The 19,685-nt window shown below is 38.2% G+C and overlaps 1 protein-coding gene across 1 annotated transcript in view; it reads left to right on the plus strand.

Annotated features, from left to right (window-relative positions):
• LOC107571181 (ADAMTS-like protein 3) overlaps positions 1–19,685 on the plus strand; it is a gene marked incomplete at its 3' end in the record, with an annotated part of 172,920 nt that overhangs the window by 143,418 nt on the left and 9,817 nt on the right. Inside the window, exons 6-12 of the mRNA XM_016257474.1 lie at positions 5,978–6,011; positions 6,832–6,906; positions 8,252–8,326; positions 14,238–14,369; positions 15,431–15,569; positions 15,726–15,776; positions 17,725–17,929. Coding sequence (XP_016112960.1) covers positions 5,978–6,011; positions 6,832–6,906; positions 8,252–8,326; positions 14,238–14,369; positions 15,431–15,569; positions 15,726–15,776; positions 17,725–17,929 — 711 coding nt within the window. The remainder of the gene's footprint in view (positions 1–5,977; positions 6,012–6,831; positions 6,907–8,251; positions 8,327–14,237; positions 14,370–15,430; positions 15,570–15,725; positions 15,777–17,724; positions 17,930–19,685) is intronic.

Raw genomic sequence — 19,685 nt, forward strand, 5'->3', positions numbered from 1 at the left:
ATCACAAATGCAGACATGGTTTTATGTTTACGTGGCACGATGCAACGCAACACGTAGAAAGACAGTATAAGTCATTATAATCCGTAATTATGTCCCCACTGGATGCAACAAATGCCTCGTTTATAATGAGTTTTAATGTTTTTGTCTCGTCTCTCCGGCCGGACAGGGCATCACAATATGGTAAGTGGCATTACATTTCCGTCACACGCTTGAGGTATTCAGCCAATCACAAGGCACTGGATAGCTGGCCAATCAGAGCACCACTCGCTTTTCAGACCGATGAGCTTTGAAAAAATGTACGTGTTTCAGAAAGGCTGGGCATAGAGGAGAAACAATAATGTATACAGTATGTGGAAAATAATGTTTTTTTAACCTTAAACCGCATAAACACATTTAATTACACCAAATACACAAAATAATGTTCTTTTTAGCAACATCATATGACCCCTTTAATAAAAACAATCTTATTTTTATTATGGTTGTTTTGTTGCTGTTGTAATTATGATTTTTATTATTGTTAAATATTAAACAAATAAGAAATATTATTATTGTGAAATTATAGTGTAACTGGTTTTTACATTTTTACTAACTAACTAAATGTCTATTTTTATTATTAAGACGGCCATAAATATTGATACAAAATATTATTATGGTGGAAAACCACAGGTAGCACTTTAAGCTTTTCTTTTGTTGTCAGCAGGCAGTTTATGAGGGCTTTTCATTACAAGTTTGGGAAGATGGTTGGCGCATGTTGCATTACCAAATGCAATCCAAACTCAGAGCAGATGCAGAAATGAGCAATTCTTATGGAGCAGCATTAACTACGAACCACCCTGAGACACTGAAAACACTGGATCATGAGCTGCTCACGTGTAAATTAATACAGTGCCACGCTTCACTCTGAAGCACACATATATTTATTTGACTCAATCATAGCCAATTTAATTTAAGCTGATTTAATAATCGCACTAAGCCCTATCACGATTTCATTTTGGTTTCGATTAACTGTGCTGCTCAACATGATACAATACATTTAAATGAGTCAATGGACTTTTCTCACTTTTTCTTAAATTTGAATGTTTATTGCTGTATCAAATCAAATCATCCTCAAGGTTCAGAAACACTCTAAAGCCATAAACTCTTATGTGTTTTAAGCAGTCTTAAATTCCCTGTGGTCTTCAGTTAGTGCAAGCATTGGCAGCTTTATTTGCCTGCTTAATTTATGTGAATGCCAGTAGACGGATTGTTTGCATTCTGGGACTGAAGATAGAGCCATTGATTCCCTTTAAAGCGTGTGAGGGAATCTCAGCCCATTTGTGAGAAATAACACACTTCATGCTGTGGCTCTTGCTTGTAAATAGCTAGTTGTCATTTATTTAATATTATTACCCAAATGCTCAGTTTGTGTTTCTGTCTGCTGGGCAAGTATTGGGTTTTTAGGCAGGACGCCATTGCTGAAATCACGTCTTGTTTAAAAATGTCAAATAACAGAAGTGTTTTATGTGACAACCACACCCCAAATTAATTAAGACAGCTAATTCTTATTTCTGCACACAGAACGGCGGAATGTTGCCTTTAAACATTCCAGCCTGAGGAACGCAAGGCTATTTCTGTGGCACTTTGTTCTCGCCTTGAGTTTTATATTTGTTTTGGGAAGATTCTGCAGTGTATTGTGTTTGGTGGCTGCCGAGGATTTTTCCTCATGCAAAAATTCCTTTGTCTTACAGCAAAATGCTCCAACGACTTTGATTTCGGTGCCGTTCCAAAGCCTAGTTGGCTGCACAGGCAGCATTTTAAGGCATCATAAGCACACTTCCCACGCAAAGGCTGTTCCAAAGCGTAGGAAGCGTGACTCTGCTGATTTCTAAGATACCTTTGGCAACATCACATGTGGAAAAATGCTTTATGATGACCCCATGTGAGATGGATGACACAGTACAAGTTAATTATAAATATGCACTGCCGTTCAAAAGTTTAGGGTTGGTTAGATTTTTAGATTAGGTTTGTAATGTTTTTTAAAACTGTCTTATGCTCTGAAAGGCTTCCTTTATTGATAAAAAATACAGTAAAAACAATAATAAATTTGAAATGTTATTACAATTTAAAATAATTGATTTTCTATTTGAATATGTTTTCAAATGTAATTTATTCATGTGAAGCAAAGCTGAAATTTTTTTGTGTCACACATGATCCTTCAGAAATCATACTGATATGAAATCTAATATGCTGATTTCTTGTTTTTGTCAATGTTGAAAACAGTTTTGCTGCATAATATTTTTGTGGACATTGTGATATATCAAAAAAAATATTTTTTGATGAAAAGAAAATTCAAAAGAGCATCATTTGTTTTAAATAGATTTTTTTCTGTCATTGCTTTTGTTACTTTTGATCAATTTAATGCTTCATTGTTGAAGTATTCATTTTTGTCTTTTAAATATTTAAATAAGAAATAAATTATACTAACCCCAAACCTTTGAATGGTAGTGTGCATAATTCCTTCATTATCAGATTATTTTCTGTATGTTTTATTGATTTTTAGGCTTTGTAGAATATGACATTGGTAGCTCAGCCGCATGCTAACACCAAATTCTATTGAATCATTTGTTTTTAAGGTCATAGATTGTTCCAAATCGGTTTTGTTTCGGTTGATGCTTTCTTAGAAGGTGTCTGGCAATGTAGGCAGTAGAAAGCAAGGCAGCTCACTAGGTTTTGGAGCAGAGCCTGAGCGACTGGAACTTTTCTCCTAACCAAAACGTTTTCACACAATCATGCTATTCATTTTCAAAGCCTGTTAAAGCAAAAACGAGGTAACTCGATCCAAACAAGTTATGCATTCTTTAATAAAAGCCGTCTCACTAATAATTCACATGCGTGGCACTGTCATGTAGGCTTCTCGTAAGTCGTCATGAGGTCTCCAGATGGAAGTCCAGTGATCGGATAGGTCATTCCCCAAAAGACTTCAATCCAGTCTGGATGACGGTCAGGATTCCAGAGCGTCACATGGATCTGTTAATATTAAAATGCAATAAAGCTGATAATGAGCCTCTGGCTCTTATAATTCATTCCTTTTATTCTGCAATGACTCATTTTTGTATTTTTGAAAGGAGAGCGAAAGAAGCACAGATGCATTATGGGAGCGTTTGTGTGATTTTAATTTTACTTGCTGGTCGATGCATCTTTGTGGAGCAGTTAGTCACATTAGATTACCCCCCCCCCCCCCCTAAACAAATTTGAAGTCACACTTGCATGGTTGGGTTATTTTTAAAGCGAGGGCAATTACGTCTTGGGTATTTTTTTATTGGTAATTTTGAAATGCAGCATCGTTTGAGCATTTTTTGCCCTGTTTACAACGGACTGGTGTCTGAAACTTTATTTCATTATAGCAATAAATTCCAGAACTTTCTAAATATGTTTCCAAAAGTAAATGTTTTGGGGCTCCCATGACGTTGGTGAATTTCCAAGCCCTATAATTGCTGGATGCAGTGAGCAATTGCTGAGTGAAGGGAAAAACACTAATGCAATAAACTGCATTAACACTCAGCATCTACACAAACCACTCACTTTATATTTGAGCCCAAAGTTCCTCAGTTAAAACTGTTAAAGAACTTAAGGAAGCTACTTTGAAAGCTACAAGGTAAGGATGTTTGCGATTGAAACCAAGGACACTTAAAACAAACTTTTAACACTCTCACTATATTTATTTGTCCACTAAAAATGTCCAAGGGCTGACATTTATAAATGTTTAACAGAATATTTGTAATTTTTTAAATTTTCTTTAGAAAATCATGACCATTCCTATTATGTAAGTTGTTTAATAGCGTTCTATGGTGAAAACGACAATGAAGGAAATGTCATTTTAAACAGTTTTGGAATAAAATGTCTGATTCCTTTACCTTGTTTAGGTCAATTTCATACAGTACCTACCATTGCATACAGTAGCATACATATTTTAATAGAAATTTCCTTACAGAATTTAAGACATTGTTGTGTCCATTGAAAAAAAAACTTGATTTTATGTGTTGTAAATACAGTGAAATAATATTTTCACACTGTTTGCATATTTTTATGAAATTACATCTTGATTGGAAATGAAGCACAATAAAAAACATTATGTGAGCGAGTGATATTTACATTAATTTTTTGTTGTTTTGTATACACATGTCTCATATTTCATATCAAACATGCCCTTTGGTACACTGTAATAAAAGAAAAATCTGTATAAAAAAAATGGTTAGAAAAATAACAGTACCTTTCTTTTAACCCTAAAACAATACACAATGCAATTTATCATTTAAAATACAGATTAAACATCTGTTAAAATTAAATACCGAAAATTCCTTCACATGTACATTGGGCCGTATTTTTACAGATTTTTCTTACACAATATTTGATAAAAATTCTCCCTCTAATAAAGTTTTGGGACTAAACATTTTTGAATGTTTTTGTTTTTTAATTGTTGTGGGTTCCATATACTATTATTAACTGATAATTATGATGATGTTTTAGATTTTTTTTCTTTTGTTTTTAATACAGTACAGCAGAAATAACACTATGAAAATGGTTAATATTGACTTTGTTAATAGCAAGCAGTTCAAAACAATATTATAACAAAATTATGACTTTACAAAAACACATTAAGAAATAAAATGAAATAAATATGAAAAGATATGATAAATAAAACTGTATATATATATTTTTTTTTTAATTTTCACACACTGAAAAAAGCAATCACAGATTTTTTTTTTTCTAACTTTAACTTTAAATGTTTTGTTTGTGCCTTTAAAATTACTCCTACTATCCTTAATTAGGCTTATTATTTTGTGGTTTAGGCCCAAAATAATAATTTTAAGCACAAAATATTGTTTTCTGCAAATCTAATTGTTGCAAGTGTAATTGTTTATTTTTATTATTATTTATTCATAGGTGTACATTCACCACATGATATAATTAAAGGTGCAGTAGGAGATCTTGGAAAATACTGGAAAACTTTAGCCTGATAGCACTGAAAGCGAACGTCCCACCCTCCCTGCAATCACCGTCCAAAGCCACGCCCCCTGAATGCATTTACGCTCAGAGACCAGAATACCAGAGACAACATTACAATAGGCTACATCAGCGGTTCCCAATTCCAGTCCTCGCGCCCTCCTGCTCTGCACATTTCATATGTATCTCTTATCACGTGCGACGTTTGTTCTATTTGACTGTGAGAGCGCTGGGAAGTGTACATCACCGGATATTCCGCCATGATTCCAGTTCGAAGCGAGCGTATATGTTCCATACAAAGGGCCTTAAAGTATGCGAGACGTGAATTTAAATAGTATTTATTTACAGAGGTATATTATGTCACACTTCACACATCTCTAGTAAGTTCCGTCTGTGTGTGAAGACGCTGCGCAGCGCAAATCCGTGAATGAATGTTCCGAAGTGAAGTAAACTTCAACGGATTTCCCCTGATTCCCTTGCGCGATGACTGGAATCATGTGTCATTCACCGGTGAGAAAACTTTATAGTACAGTTAGTAAAAGTACTACAATACCATGAAGGAAGATTGGCTTGTTGATGTTTGTCTGCCATTCTCACTCTCTCTGTACAGCATGCGTGAACGAGCTGATGACATATCCTGTCTGCGCGAACAGGGTGCGCAGAGGTATGCAAATACACATGTTGACAGGCACGTAGGAAAGCCAATTAAAACTCTCGGACCGAGTGTTTTGATTGGACAAACATTTCTTGGTCCTACGCCTTCCACAGAATATATAAATACAGATAAATACATTTAGACCACTTAACTTAATGATTGCTATCCCAATGTGAAGAGACTTTCAACCAGCATAACAAAAATTCTATTACCTATTGCACCTTTAAGATGTGTGTGTGGATACATTTGTGAATGCATTTTGCTAAGTATTTGAAAATCCTGTAAATCAGGGACATTTCTGGGGACAGCTCCAGTCGGGGACAAAACTCCAAATACCAGGACTGTCCCCAGAAAACGGGAATCTGGTCATCCTGTTTTATCAAGTATGTTTATATTTTAAGGAATCCCATTTTCACCCTTGAGCAAGACACTTGCATGCAAAATGTACAAAAAAAAAGTCATTATTTACTAATTTGTTGTTCCAAACCAGTTCCGAATATATATGTCTGAACATCCTCAAAAAATCCTTATGGAAAAGCATGAGGGTGAGCAAATAATGACAGAATTTTCAATTTTGGGAGAACTGTTTCTTTGCTCCGGGGGATTATCCTTGTAATGAGTCTCTTTGTGTAAGAAATCTAAATAAAGAATTAAAAAAGTAGAGATACAGCGTAACTGGAGAGATTTCCTGTATTCCTCCCATTCTCTCCATTACCCCCGTTCCGCTTGCTTTTACAGAACACTTTCAATCCAACCATAACTGAAAGCACTCAGGCTGTTCTCTGTTGTGGTTTTCTGTTTACTGAGCTGGAAATTGGTGGGTTTTCTTTTTTCAGCCGTACACTGGGAAGCCACAAATGTTTTTTTATGGAGAGAGTTCGAACACATTAAGCGTGTTGCAGTGTGTGTGTGTGTGTTTGCAACTCATTTACCCTCAAATGTAATGACTGTATTTATGTGCACTTCCATATCTCATATCATCAGTGGATATTGACATGAACTGTGAGGGATGCTGTTCTTCTGATCTGTGTGAAACACTGCATTGCATGTTGAATTTAGTGAGTGACCTGCCAGTTATCGTCTAGGAAATAAATGCAGTTGTTCTGCAGATTAATCCAATTTTATATTTAATTCCATGCACTGTATTATGTGATGCTTTAATGCCTTTCTGGTTTGTGATTCTTCTTCCACAGCCATAAAAACGGTGATCGAAGTGCCGATGGGTAGCAGAGGCCTCAGAATCACAGCCAAGGGATCAGACATGATTGGTGAGATTATGCATATGAACTTAATACAAAGATCTGTTGTGTTTCAAAGCTTCTGGGTCCTTGACTTGACATAAAACTTTGATGAATGAAGTGTTGGCTTATTCTGGCAGTAAGAAGCCATATAAGACTAGTCAGGAAGGGTTAAGACTCAAAAGGATTTTCAGCAAATACACATGTTGACAGGCACGTAGGAAAGCCAATTAAAACTCTCGGACCGAGTGTTTTGATTGGACAAACATTTCTTGGTCCTACGCCTTCCACAGAATATATAAATACAGATAAATACATTTAGACCACTTAACTTAATGATTGCTATCCCAATGTGAAGAGACTTTCAACCAGCATAACAAAAATTCTATTACCTATTGCACCTTTAAGATGTGTGTGTGGATACATTTGTGAATGCATTTTGCTAAGTATTTGAAAATCCTGTAAATCAGGGACATTTCTGGGGACAGCTCCAGTCGGGGACAAAACTCCAAATACCAGGACTGTCCCCAGAAAACGGGAATCTGGTCATCCTGTTTTATCAAGTATGTTTATATTTTAAGGAATCCCATTTTCACCCTTGAGCAAGACACTTGCATGCAAAATGTACAAAAAAAAAGTCATTATTTACTAATTTGTTGTTCCAAACCAGTTCCGAATATATATGTCTGAACATCCTCAAAAAATCCTTATGGAAAAGCATGAGGGTGAGCAAATAATGACAGAATTTTCAATTTTGGGAGAACTGTTTCTTTGCTCCGGGGGATTATCCTTGTAATGAGTCTCTTTGTGTAAGAAATCTAAATAAAGAATTAAAAAAGTAGAGATACAGCGTAACTGGAGAGATTTCCTGTATTCCTCCCATTCTCTCCATTACCCCCGTTCCGCTTGCTTTTACAGAACACTTTCAATCCAACCATAACTGAAAGCACTCAGGCTGTTCTCTGTTGTGGTTTTCTGTTTACTGAGCTGGAAATTGGTGGGTTTTCTTTTTTCAGCCGTACACTGGGAAGCCACAAATGTTTTTTTATGGAGAGAGTTCGAACACATTAAGCGTGTTGCAGTGTGTGTGTGTGTGTGTTTGCAACTCATTTACCCTCAAATGTAATGACTGTATTTATGTGCACTTCCATATCTCATATCATCAGTGGATATTGACATGAACTGTGAGGGATGCTGTTCTTCTGATCTGTGTGAAACACTGCATTGCATGTTGAATTTAGTGAGTGACCTGCCAGTTATCGTCTAGGAAATAAATGCAGTTGTTCTGCAGATTAATCCAATTTTATATTTAATTCCATGCACTGTATTATGTGATGCTTTAATGCCTTTCTGGTTTGTGATTCTTCTTCCACAGCCATAAAAACGGTGATCGAAGTGCCGATGGGTAGCAGAGGCCTCAGAATCACAGCCAAGGGATCAGACATGATTGGTGAGATTATGCATATGAACTTAATACAAAGATCTGTTGTGTTTCAAAGCTTCTGGGTCCTTGACTTGACATAAAACTTTGATGAATGAAGTGTTGGCTTATTCTGGCAGTAAGAAGCCATATAAGACTAGTCAGGAAGGGTTAAGACTCAAAAGGATTTTCAACATTATCACTATGAATTAATCCAGTTTTCTGCCACAGGACTGAGGCCTTAGAGTGTAGTTATAACATATATAATAGTTATATCACAGCATTTTGAGAATTAGTGAGATGATATATTCAGCTATCAAAGAGATTTTCCACACTCTCCCAGAGAGATTTTCCACAGTCTGAAAGTTAACACTATTGGGATGAATCTCTCAGTTTTTCCTGGTTTTATGTCAACCTAAAATCAACTAAAATACAATAAGGTATTATATCTAGCATACAGAAAGTGAAACTTATTTATGTATTTGAAAAGCTTTGCGAGTCATTCGTTATATGGGAATATATTATATAGGACTTCATTGTAAATAATATTTATAGGATAACTTTAATTTATATTAACGTTGTCATAAAGCAAGGCCAGACACAACGGGTAAGTGAAAGACAGGATGGTTTATTGATACAAGATGTGGATGAGTGGAATGGGTTAGGTTAAGGCAGGAGAGTGTCAACAGTGAAGGATTCCAGGGTTCTTATCTGAGTTCTGAGGGTGAGTGTCTGATGGCAGTTTTGTGGGAGATCGTGGAAAAGCTTCCAAGGAGACGTTGGAGGATCGCGGGAGAACCAGAAGGTAAGTCTTTCTAGGAGAATATCGTATAGAGAATCCAGAACAGTCCATAGGAGTGAACGGTAGACCGGACAGTGAGTGACTGTTGTAGGTGATGTGTGTGTATTTGTAGTGTGGCTTGATTGGTGACAGTAGGTGTGGGTGTTTAGAATTCAGGTGACTATGATCGGGTGATTATCCTGGCTGGTGACTGCAGTGACTGTGATGAATCCCTGACAAATGTTGAGTTATATTTACCATAAATAAATTCTAAAAATGTATTAATTAATTTCAACATAAATTTAACAGAGTCAGCTTAATATTTATGTAAAAATAGTATTTATTTATTAAAATTTTCATGAGAAATATCCCCCAAATGTTTTTTTAAATGGCTTTGTGACATTCTTTCACATTTCAACAGTTCTTTATTTAGGAATATAATGTATTTGATTATATAGGACGTGGAATCGTGTTAATTTTATAGGAAATGTTCTTGATTGTATGGAATAGCTTTCACTGCATATTTACACAAAATCAACCCTCAATGAAAGTCTGACCTCTCACACTGTGATGGCAGTTATCTTGAGTATTTTCCCCATGTTTTTTCCATAACATTTGGGGGTTTTCAATTTGTAACATCTTTGCTCCTCTCAGTAAGTTGTCACAGGCCATCAGAAGCATCTGAGACTGAATTTCCAAAGAACTATTCCAACATCTGAAATATAGTCTGAAATTTTACAATACTTCCACAGTGACACGGCCAAACTGTATTTGACATGGTCGCCTGGTGTAGTAGCACAGTGTGGGAATGCATATGGATTTTCTATCGTTATATCTAGCCTGAAAGACCAAAAAAAGAGATTTCCTATTACCAGAGTGGGACTGGCAAATGCTAAGAGGTTTGAGGGAACTTTAGGATAGAGCAGAAGAATGAAGTGTTCATGCAGGCTAATTTGTGGTGGCTGAGAGCCCGGTACGATGGAGACGGGGCCAGTAATCTTGCAGATTTCCAAAACGGACACACAGAGTATGCTGAAGTCCAATCCCAGTGATCCGTTCCACATCCGACGGACCCACACTCACACATGTACACACTTCCGTTCTGTGGAAAACCACTATTTTTCCCTGTACACATGCTGATATCTAAACCCTTTAACCTGTGCATAACTCCTTTTTAGTTGCAAACTTAACATCCTTAACATCCATCAAGAACTACAGGGCATTTAGTGGATGTTTGACTTGTCAGATGTTTTAAAAATGGGGTTTGAGTGACCTGAATATTACTTAAACTATCCCAAAGCTCAAGTAATGAATTAGACATTTTTCCATACATAAAATGTTAAAAAATTATAAAAATAAAGAAAACGAATACGTATAATCCAAAATCTAACAGCCAAGTTTATAAACGTGCCCTATAGTTTTTTTTCATTGAGATGTTTTAGATATTATAGCTCTTTTATAATGTGCCAATAATTGCCATTGTTTATTGTTTCAGGCCGTAAAATATCAAATCGCCATCCGCTGTTAAAAATATTCAATGTGATCTTAACAATTTCAAATATAAATAAATGTCTTTCCGTTGTTTGCAAATTGATACACTGTTTTGGAAATAATTGCGGGTCCTTCATGTAAATAGAGCAAGAGAACAACGTGTTAGCGGTAAGGGAAAATCAAACAACTGGTCAAAGCGGCTAGCGGCAGCTGAATATAATTATGCCTTCTTTTTTGAAACAGCTCACAAAGAGATTCAGTTCCCACATTGTCATTCTGCTCTTCTTGAGGGCGTCTTGTGATAAAAATTGGCAGTTAACATTTATTTGCTCAGACGAACAGATTGGATGATGGTTTTTCTGTGATGTGGCATCTTACAGATTAGAATGGCTGGGTTGAGAACTTTAATGTAGGAGTGAGAGATCCAATGATTAAAACAAGGATTTTAACTTTTAGTTTTTGTTTTACTTTATTTCAAAGTTGGACACAAAGTTCTTGTGAAATGCAATTTGCAAACAAGAAAAAGAAAATTGGAAAGAAAAGCTTCAGGGTGGACATTTATTGGATCAAAGTAGGCATTACATACCAAAATGGGTAAGATGGATGGATGGATGGGTGATACACACTATAAATGAATGGATGGGTGGGTGGGTGTGTCTATGGACACATACGATGGATGGATTTATGGATGATACATACTATGGATGGATGGATAGAGACATACGATGGATGGATGGATGAATGGATACATATGATGGATGATAGGATGGATGGATATATACGATGGATGGATGATACATACTATGGATGGATGCGTGGATGAATCCATACTATGGAGGGATGGAAACATGATGGGTGATAGGATGGATGGATAAATGGATGGATGATACATACTATGGATGGGTGGATGGATGGGCCATACCTTTTTACTCACAATTTGTACAGTGTCCCAACTTTTTTGGAATTGGGTTTGTATATATAATAATTATAATGTTATGTATATGGTCTAATTTATATTATTACAATGTTAATAATCAGTGTTGGGTGTAATGCATTATTAAGGGATTACTCCTAATTTTTCTGTAGTGTAATTACTGTTAATGCTGATGTAATTGCATTAAATACAGTGTAGACTATAGAAAAAGTCTATATAAAACAATAGTGTATTTAACGTCAAGATTTAACATCTAATGTTAATATTTATGTTTTTAATAGGCCTACTTAGTGCTTTTAAAAACTTTGGTCAGTTCAAGGGTAGGTTATGCAATTTTATGTTATTTATTTAAAATAAGTAAAAGAGCAGTTTCATGTCTACTTGTATTGTTCAACTGGTCGAGGTTGATATGGGATTTAGAAAGTAATCATATTTGATACATCAAGCTATTATGGCTCATACAATGATATAGGAGATTATGAAGCTCCTTTTATAACTGTAAAGCAGACTACTGTACTTACATAAAATTCAATAATATGTCTTAGTAAGATGATATTTAAATAAGTAGGGATAAAACATATAATGCAGTGCAATGATGACTGAGAGATGAACAAATAAACATTCCTTAAAAGTCTGATGGATCTTTTTTTATATTTACATTTACACGATTTTTCTAATTAAAAAAAATAATAATAAATCAAGTAAACCTAAGTTGCTTCAGTCCAGTAAGTGTTCATCTTGAAATATTACAAAAAATAAAAAAAAGTTAAGAAAGTTATTCTAATGTTTACTTTATAAAAATCATTGAAGATTTTACACATGAACCACAACCTGAAGGTGAACATTTTTCAATTACTCTAAAAGGTTTTTTACTTGCTAAAAAATTATAAACTATCAATCAGCTGACAGATGTCATATATTATTTAATTTATAATAGGTAGATTAAATGATTTTTAATGATTTGGCATAGTCACAAGCCATCTTAAACCTGCACTGAATACTAATGATTGTGAAAGTTTCATGCAAACTCAGTTTGAAGTTTCATGGTGAGTTTAAAGCAGCAGAGAGAATCAGTGTTTACTCTCCTTGTAAAACTGTAAACACAGAACAATGTGATTGTAATCATGTTAGACTTTCTCATCTCGCGACCTGAAGATTCTTGATTAATCTTGACACTATGGCTTACATAATATTACATAACTATGGCTTACATAATAATATTACATATTATGGCTTAATACTATGGTGATACAAGATGGCGCCGATGATGATGGCGGCCTCTTTGGCGTGCTCTGCAGTTGTTTTTGTGTTTTTGTTAGTTTGTCCTGTCTTTAGTTATATCCCTGCAATCAGTTTCACCAGAGATTAATTGCTGGACATTCGGCACTACGCATCACCCGATAAATTACCAGTTTTCGACTATTCTGATGTTTTGCTGGACATAGTAGTTGGCGGAGCAGCTGCGCTGATCAAGCGCTTCAGGATGCGCAGACGGGGGAAGCGAGCCGGCGCCCTCGTGAAGCTCAGGCAGCACGGATTTTGAACGCCGTTGTCTTGTATAAACAGGCCAAATACACACTGGAAAAGGAGATCAGAGTGGCAAAGAGGAATTAATTTGAAAAACTAAGGACTCAGTTCACTTCCAGCGACTCAGGATCAGTGTGGAAAAGTCTGAAAGAGATCACAACTACAAGACACCATCCCCCAGCACTGTGGAGAATCAACAACTGGCAGACGATCTGAATGAGTTCTACTGCAGGTTTGAACACCCCACACCCGCCCTGAACACCTCTCCACACAACCATTCCCACCTCCTGCAACCCCCCTCTCCCCCACACCTGCACCTCAAATCAGTGAAGTCTTCCGGAAGCAGAAAAGTAAAAAAGCACCAGGCCCAGATTGTGTTACTCCAGTCTCTCTGAAATCCTGTGCTGACCAGCTGGCCCCCATCTTCACACAGCTCTTCAACAGATGACTGGAGCTGTGCGAAGTCCCTTCAAAGAAATCCAAAATTACAGGACTAAATGACTACAGGCCTGTGGCTCTAACGTCTGTCGTCATGAAATCATTTGAAAAACTGGTGCTGGCCCACCTGAAGGACATTACTGGACCCTTGCTGGATCCTCTTCAGTTTGCCTACAGAGCAAACAGGTCTGTGGACGATGCAGTCAACATGGGACTGCATTATGTTCTGCAGCATCTAGACAGACCAGGGACTTATGTGAGGATCCTGTTTGTGGACTTCAGCTCGGCTTTTAACACCATCATCCCATCACTCCTCCTGCCCAAACTAACTCAGCTCTCCATGCCCATCTCCGTCTGACAGTGGATCAACAGCTTCCTGACAGACTCGCATCCAGCACCCGTATAATCAGCACTGGAGCTCCTCAGGGTTGTGTTCTCTCTCCACTGCTCTTCTCCCTCTACACCAATGACTGCACATCTAAAGACCCCTCTGTCAAGCTCCTTATTGCAGCAGCATGAAAACAGTATTTAACTAATCATCACAGCTCCAAAAAGGATATTCAGTGGCAGATGATGCATGCTGCGTTTTCTATGGAAATCATGACACGAGTTGGACTGTGGCCCCTTGAGTAAATTTGCTGCCTAATATACATGTCAAAATCATTTGGTTTTTAAAAATGAATGGGCTTTTATCTGATAATGCTTCTCATTTTTTTGTGATGTGATTATGAATATGACTATTAAAAGTAAACCATCAAACACATTATAAGTGAATTTGGGTTCTCCTCAGCTGAAGTATGCTGGCCCTAAAGACACAGTGATGCAGTTCATGTTTTACCAGCCCATCCGCTACCAGTGGAGGGAAACTGACTTCTTCCCCTGCTCCGTCACCTGTGGAGGGGGTAAGTGTTATAGATTGATTAAATTCCCAGTTATTTGAATGGTTTGAATTCACTCGTTCAGCACACCTACAAGACAAAACTTTAAAATTTGGGATATTACTGTCCGATACCGATAAGCCAATAATTATTTTCAGATTATGGCTGATAACTGATTGCAAAAGTTAAAATACTTTACTATTTTGTCTAAATAAATGAAAAATAAAACACTAAAACCTGAAATCAGTCATTTTGAATGAGACAAGTGAATTTAGTCATCACAAAATGTATTGATATTTATTTGCTAAAGAGTACATGTACAGTAACGGAGTTGTTAATGGGTTAGTGTTTTTAAAAATGAACTGTTAGATGAGGGGAAATATATAATCTAAATGTAAAAATAGGGGAAATTAACTGTACAATAAAATATCTAATTGATATCAGTTGAAATATATCCAGTATCAACCAATGTCAATACCGATAAATGTAAAAATCTAATATCTGCTTTAATATTGGCAGATAATTGATTTTGAAACCATCTATCATGAATTAATATGAGTCATGCATGCATTATCATACATACTATTTAAAATGCTGCCTTGTCATAAATTATAAATGTTTTTAGATAAAATAACTTCTAAAAGTTGTTGGATGTGTCTTTGGATAATATTAATTTATAATAAGCTGACTGTTAGTTTTGATGCTTGATGGACTTTTTCTTCCCTGAAGGATATCAGCTTTAAATGTAAAAATAAGTTAAATCAGCAAGTACAAATACATATTCAATATCTGCTGCTATATATCCAGCTGATATACTGTATATCGACTAATGCAAATACAGATTTAAAAAAAATGTTTTTTTAAATTGATAATGGATTTGGTACCTGTCGTGCATTAATATATGATACATGCATGCATTAGCATGCATGATACTTAAAATTCTGCCTATATAGGGTCCATTTGTCATAAGCAGTAACTTTTTAGGTTCTGAAAGTTGTTGGACACATTTTTGGCTAATATTGATTTCTGAGAAACATTTGACTATTAGTGTTGATGCTTAATGGTGCTTTGTGTCATCCCTGAAGGTTATCAGCTGAATTCGGCTGATTGCATGGACATTCGTTACAACAAATCGGTTGCGGAGCACCTTTGCCACAGCTTCCCAGAGAACACCAAACCCACACCCAAACTCAAGGAGTGCAACATGGATCCCTGCCTCGAAAGGCTGGTTCTGTCTTATTGACCCTCCATGACTAAACACAATGAATGAAGAATTAATCTCAATAAACCAGAGAGTGTCTGTGCATGAGACTTCCTGTTCATCAACTTATGATAGTGTGGATAATGGCTTGAAGGCTAATGGTGTTTGTTTCACTGCAGTGATGGCTTCAAGGAAGTGATGCCCTACGACCAGTACCAGCCTCTACCACGGTATGAAGTTATTTATTGTACAGCACACTTGCTGCTCACATACTCATGGAGATCAGTGTTGCTCACTGACAGAATTTAACATCATTCATCAGGACCAACTTTGAATGTTAATTTGTCAAGTCTACAAGCTCAGAACATAGTTTTAATACTGGACAGTTTGATGAAAGAGTTATCTATTTAAATGTAATAATTTAAATACTTTGATGGATGCACATCATTTAAAGGTTTGAGGTCAGTAAGGTTATTTTTTTCACGTTTTGTTATGTTGCTGCCTTATGTTAAACTGCTTTCCACATCAATCTACACTCCATACACCATATTAACAAAGCAAAAACAGAATTTTTCTTCTACTCAAACTGAAATAAATATATTGCATAAGTATTCATACCCTTAACTAAATATTTAGCTGAAGTGCCTTTAAGCCTCAAACCTTTTTGAGTATAATGCGACAAACTTTGCTAATCAGCATTTGGCAATTATCTGCCCTTCCTCTCCTCACCTCTTCACCTCTCAAGCTCTGTCAGGTTGGATGGGGGCAGACGCACTATTTCAGGTTTCTCCAGAATTATTTGATTGGGTTCAAGCTCAGGCTTTGGCTGGGCCACTCAAGGACATTCACAGAGTTGTCTATAAGCCACTCTTGCTGTGTGCTAAGGGTCATTGTCCTGTTGGAAGGTGAACCTTCTGCCCTATCTGAGGTTCTGAATGCTCTGGACTGGGTTTTCATTAAGGCTATCTCTATATTTTGGTGCCTTGAGCATTCCTTCGGGAGAGTCCCTCGGCCCCTGCCGCTGAAAAACAGCTCCACAGGATGAGGCTGCTACCAGCACACTTTACTTTTGGGATGGTACTCTGCAGGTGATGAGCAGAGCTGGTTTCCTTCAAACATGATGCTTGAAATTGAGGTTCATCAGACCAGAGAATATTATTTCTCACAGTCTGAGGGTCCTTTAGGTGCTTTTTTGTAAATTCCAAGTGTGTTTTCATGTGTTTTCACTGAGGAGAGGATTGAGTTTGACCACACCACCATAAAGACCGGATCGGTGGAGTGTTGCAGTGATGTTTGTCCTTCTGTAGGTTTCTCCTGTCTCCACATATGATCATGGAGCTCAAGTAGAGACTTCAGACTTCAGACTTCTTCTATTAAGGGTAACAGAGACTACATGCTTCTGTGTTCATTTTTTTTTCTGAACTCTTCCACAGATGTGTGGCTTGACGCAAACCTGTTTCCGAGCTCTACAGGCCGTTTTTTTTTTTACCTCAGGGCTTGGTTTTTGCTCTGATATGCATAATCAGCTGTTAGATATTTTATTAAGATGTTTGTGCCTTTCCAAATCATACCCATTCAATTGAATTTGCCACAGGTTAACGTCACTTGAAGTGTAGTGACATCTACAAGCAATATGAATGCTCCTGAGCTAAATTTCAACTGTCCCAGAAATGAATACTTATGCAATGGAATTATTTAAGTTTTTTATTTTTAATAAATTTGCAAAGATGTTAAAAACCTGTTTTTTATGGTGTATGGATTGTAGATTGATGTGGAAAAAAAGTAATTTAAAGCAGTTTAACATAAGGCAGCAACATAACAAAACGCGAAAAATGAATACTTTTGTAAGGCACTGTACAGTATATATATATATTATTTCAGTTAACGTTTATTTTATTTCAAAATGTCCTGAAAAAATGGTTTGCACAAAAATGCTAAGCAACACAACTGTTTTTAACATTGATAATAATCAGAAATATGTCTTGAGCAGCAAATCAGCATATTAGAATGATTTCTGAACGATCATGTGACAATATTTCACAATAATTCTGTTTTTAGTCTTGTTGACACTTTTACATTATTACACCATATTTCATAACATAAAGTTACTACTTATCTAGATTACTAATATAAGTTACTACTTATCTACTAAATATGACTTGTGTAATATTGCTGCAGGTGGGAGCAGAACCCGTGGACGTCGTGTTCGGTGTCGTGTGGAGGAGGCTCTCAGGAGAGAAGCGTGGTGTGTGTCGAGGAGGACATCCACGGGCAGATCGTGCAGGTGGAGGACTGGAAGTGCGCACACTCCCCTCGACCAATCAGCAAAGAGAGCTGCAACACCTTTGAGTGTCCGCAGTGGATGGCCATGGAATGGTCTCAGGTAAGTGACCTTTACTGAACTCTTCTTCCATTTCTGATGACCATTGACCATCTATAGCTCTGTTCTACAAACTAATAAGCTGTTTCTGTGTCCTAACCTAAATAAAATCATGTGAGTGACTGATTTGAAACACTTTTCATAGACAGCAGCTCTGTTCATGATGAACTGAATGAGATTTAATGCTCAAAGCTGATTCCAGCATATAGCATTTTGTCACGTTTATGATCTGTTATGGTGTAGATTTTCCTGTATTTCTGTTCTACCTTCTTTGACCTAGTTTCCCTTAGTCCCCTTGATTTGTTCATTAGTTTCCACCTGTGTTCATTAATCATCTTATTAGTCCATCGTTTGGTTTAGTATTTATAGCCCTGCCTTTCCTTAGTTTCTTTGTCCTGTCTCCATCGTTGAAAGTGGTTGTTTTCTCCATTTCTCCCTCGTGGATTTATTAAAGACTTTGTTAGTTTGAGTATCTGCCTCCTTCATACTCCTTCGAGCTCCTTTCCCCATCAACCCGTGATAGAAGACGGGACAGACAAAATAGTAAGCGGCGCCCCTTCTCCCCGTTTTTTATTTTTCGTTTGTTGAAAGTTTTTCCCCCGCGATCATGGAAATTGCTGCTTATTTCGCCGGCTTAGCCACGGCGACGGCTTTGGACGACGCCACGCTCAACTCACTGTTCTGGATCGGGGCTAATTACTATCACCCTGTGGACCTCCCAGACACCACTGGACTAAGCTGGAGGGAAGGGATCCTCCGGTGTCTGGAGAGCGTTCGGCTGCAATCCAGAACCAGCTCGCCGTCAAGCCCGCCAGCCTCTCCTACGTCAAGCCGCTGACTCAGCGCTCTTGGACATGGTGCTACCTCCAGAGTTCACGGCTCCGATCCTCACCCCAGAATCCGCTCCAGAAAGTTCTCCTTCGTCTCCGCTGGTCCCGTCCAGCTCTCCATCGTCTCCTGAGTCTCCTTCACCTCCGCTGGTCCCGTCCAACCCTCCTTCGTCTCCAGAGTGCCCCCCAGAGCCGGCTCCTTGAAAGCGCCCGCCAGAGTGCCCTCCAGTGCTCGCTCCTCCAGATCACCCCCCCAGGATTCCTAGTTTTCCCCAAGAAAATTGGGGGTTGGGGGGGGGGGGAGGTGCAATCCAGAACCAGCTCGCCGTCAAGCCCGCCAGCCTCTCCTACGTCAAGCCGCTGACTCAGCGCTCTTGGACATGGTGCTACCTCCAGAGTTCACGGCTCCGATCCTCACCCCAGAATCCGCTCCAGAAAGTTCTCCTTCGTCTCCGCTGGTCCCGTCCAGCTCTCCTGAGTCTCCTGAGTCTCCTACACCTCCACTGGCCCGTCCAGCCCTCCTTCATCTCCTGAGTCCCCCGAGTTAGCCAGCCCTGCTCCTCCAGAGTGCCCCCCAGCGACCCGCTCCTCCAGAGTGCCCCCCAGCGCCCGCTCCTCCAGAGTGCCCCCCAGCGCCCGCTACTCCAGAGCGCCCTCAAGTGCCCGCTCCTCCAGAATGTCCCCCAGAAGAAAATTTTGGTGGGGGGCCATATGCCCGTGGCGGCCGAGCCAGCTAAGGTCACGGAGGATCCGCATTGGCCTCCTGAATTGTCTGATCCACCATGGCCCTCTGTGTTCCCTACTCTGCCATGGCTCCCCGAGCTGCCTGCTCTGCCCTGGAGGCCTTCCTTGTCTCCGCCCTGTTCCTGCCCTGCACCAGCCTCCAGGACGCCCCCCCCTCCCCGTTGCAACTGTTATGGCGCAGGACG

Source organism: Sinocyclocheilus grahami, unplaced genomic scaffold (genome assembly GCF_001515645.1).
Source record: "Sinocyclocheilus grahami isolate Dianchi unplaced genomic scaffold, SAMN03320097.WGS_v1.1 scaffold1559.1, whole genome shotgun sequence".
NCBI lineage: Eukaryota > Metazoa > Chordata > Actinopteri > Cypriniformes > Cyprinidae > Sinocyclocheilus > Sinocyclocheilus grahami.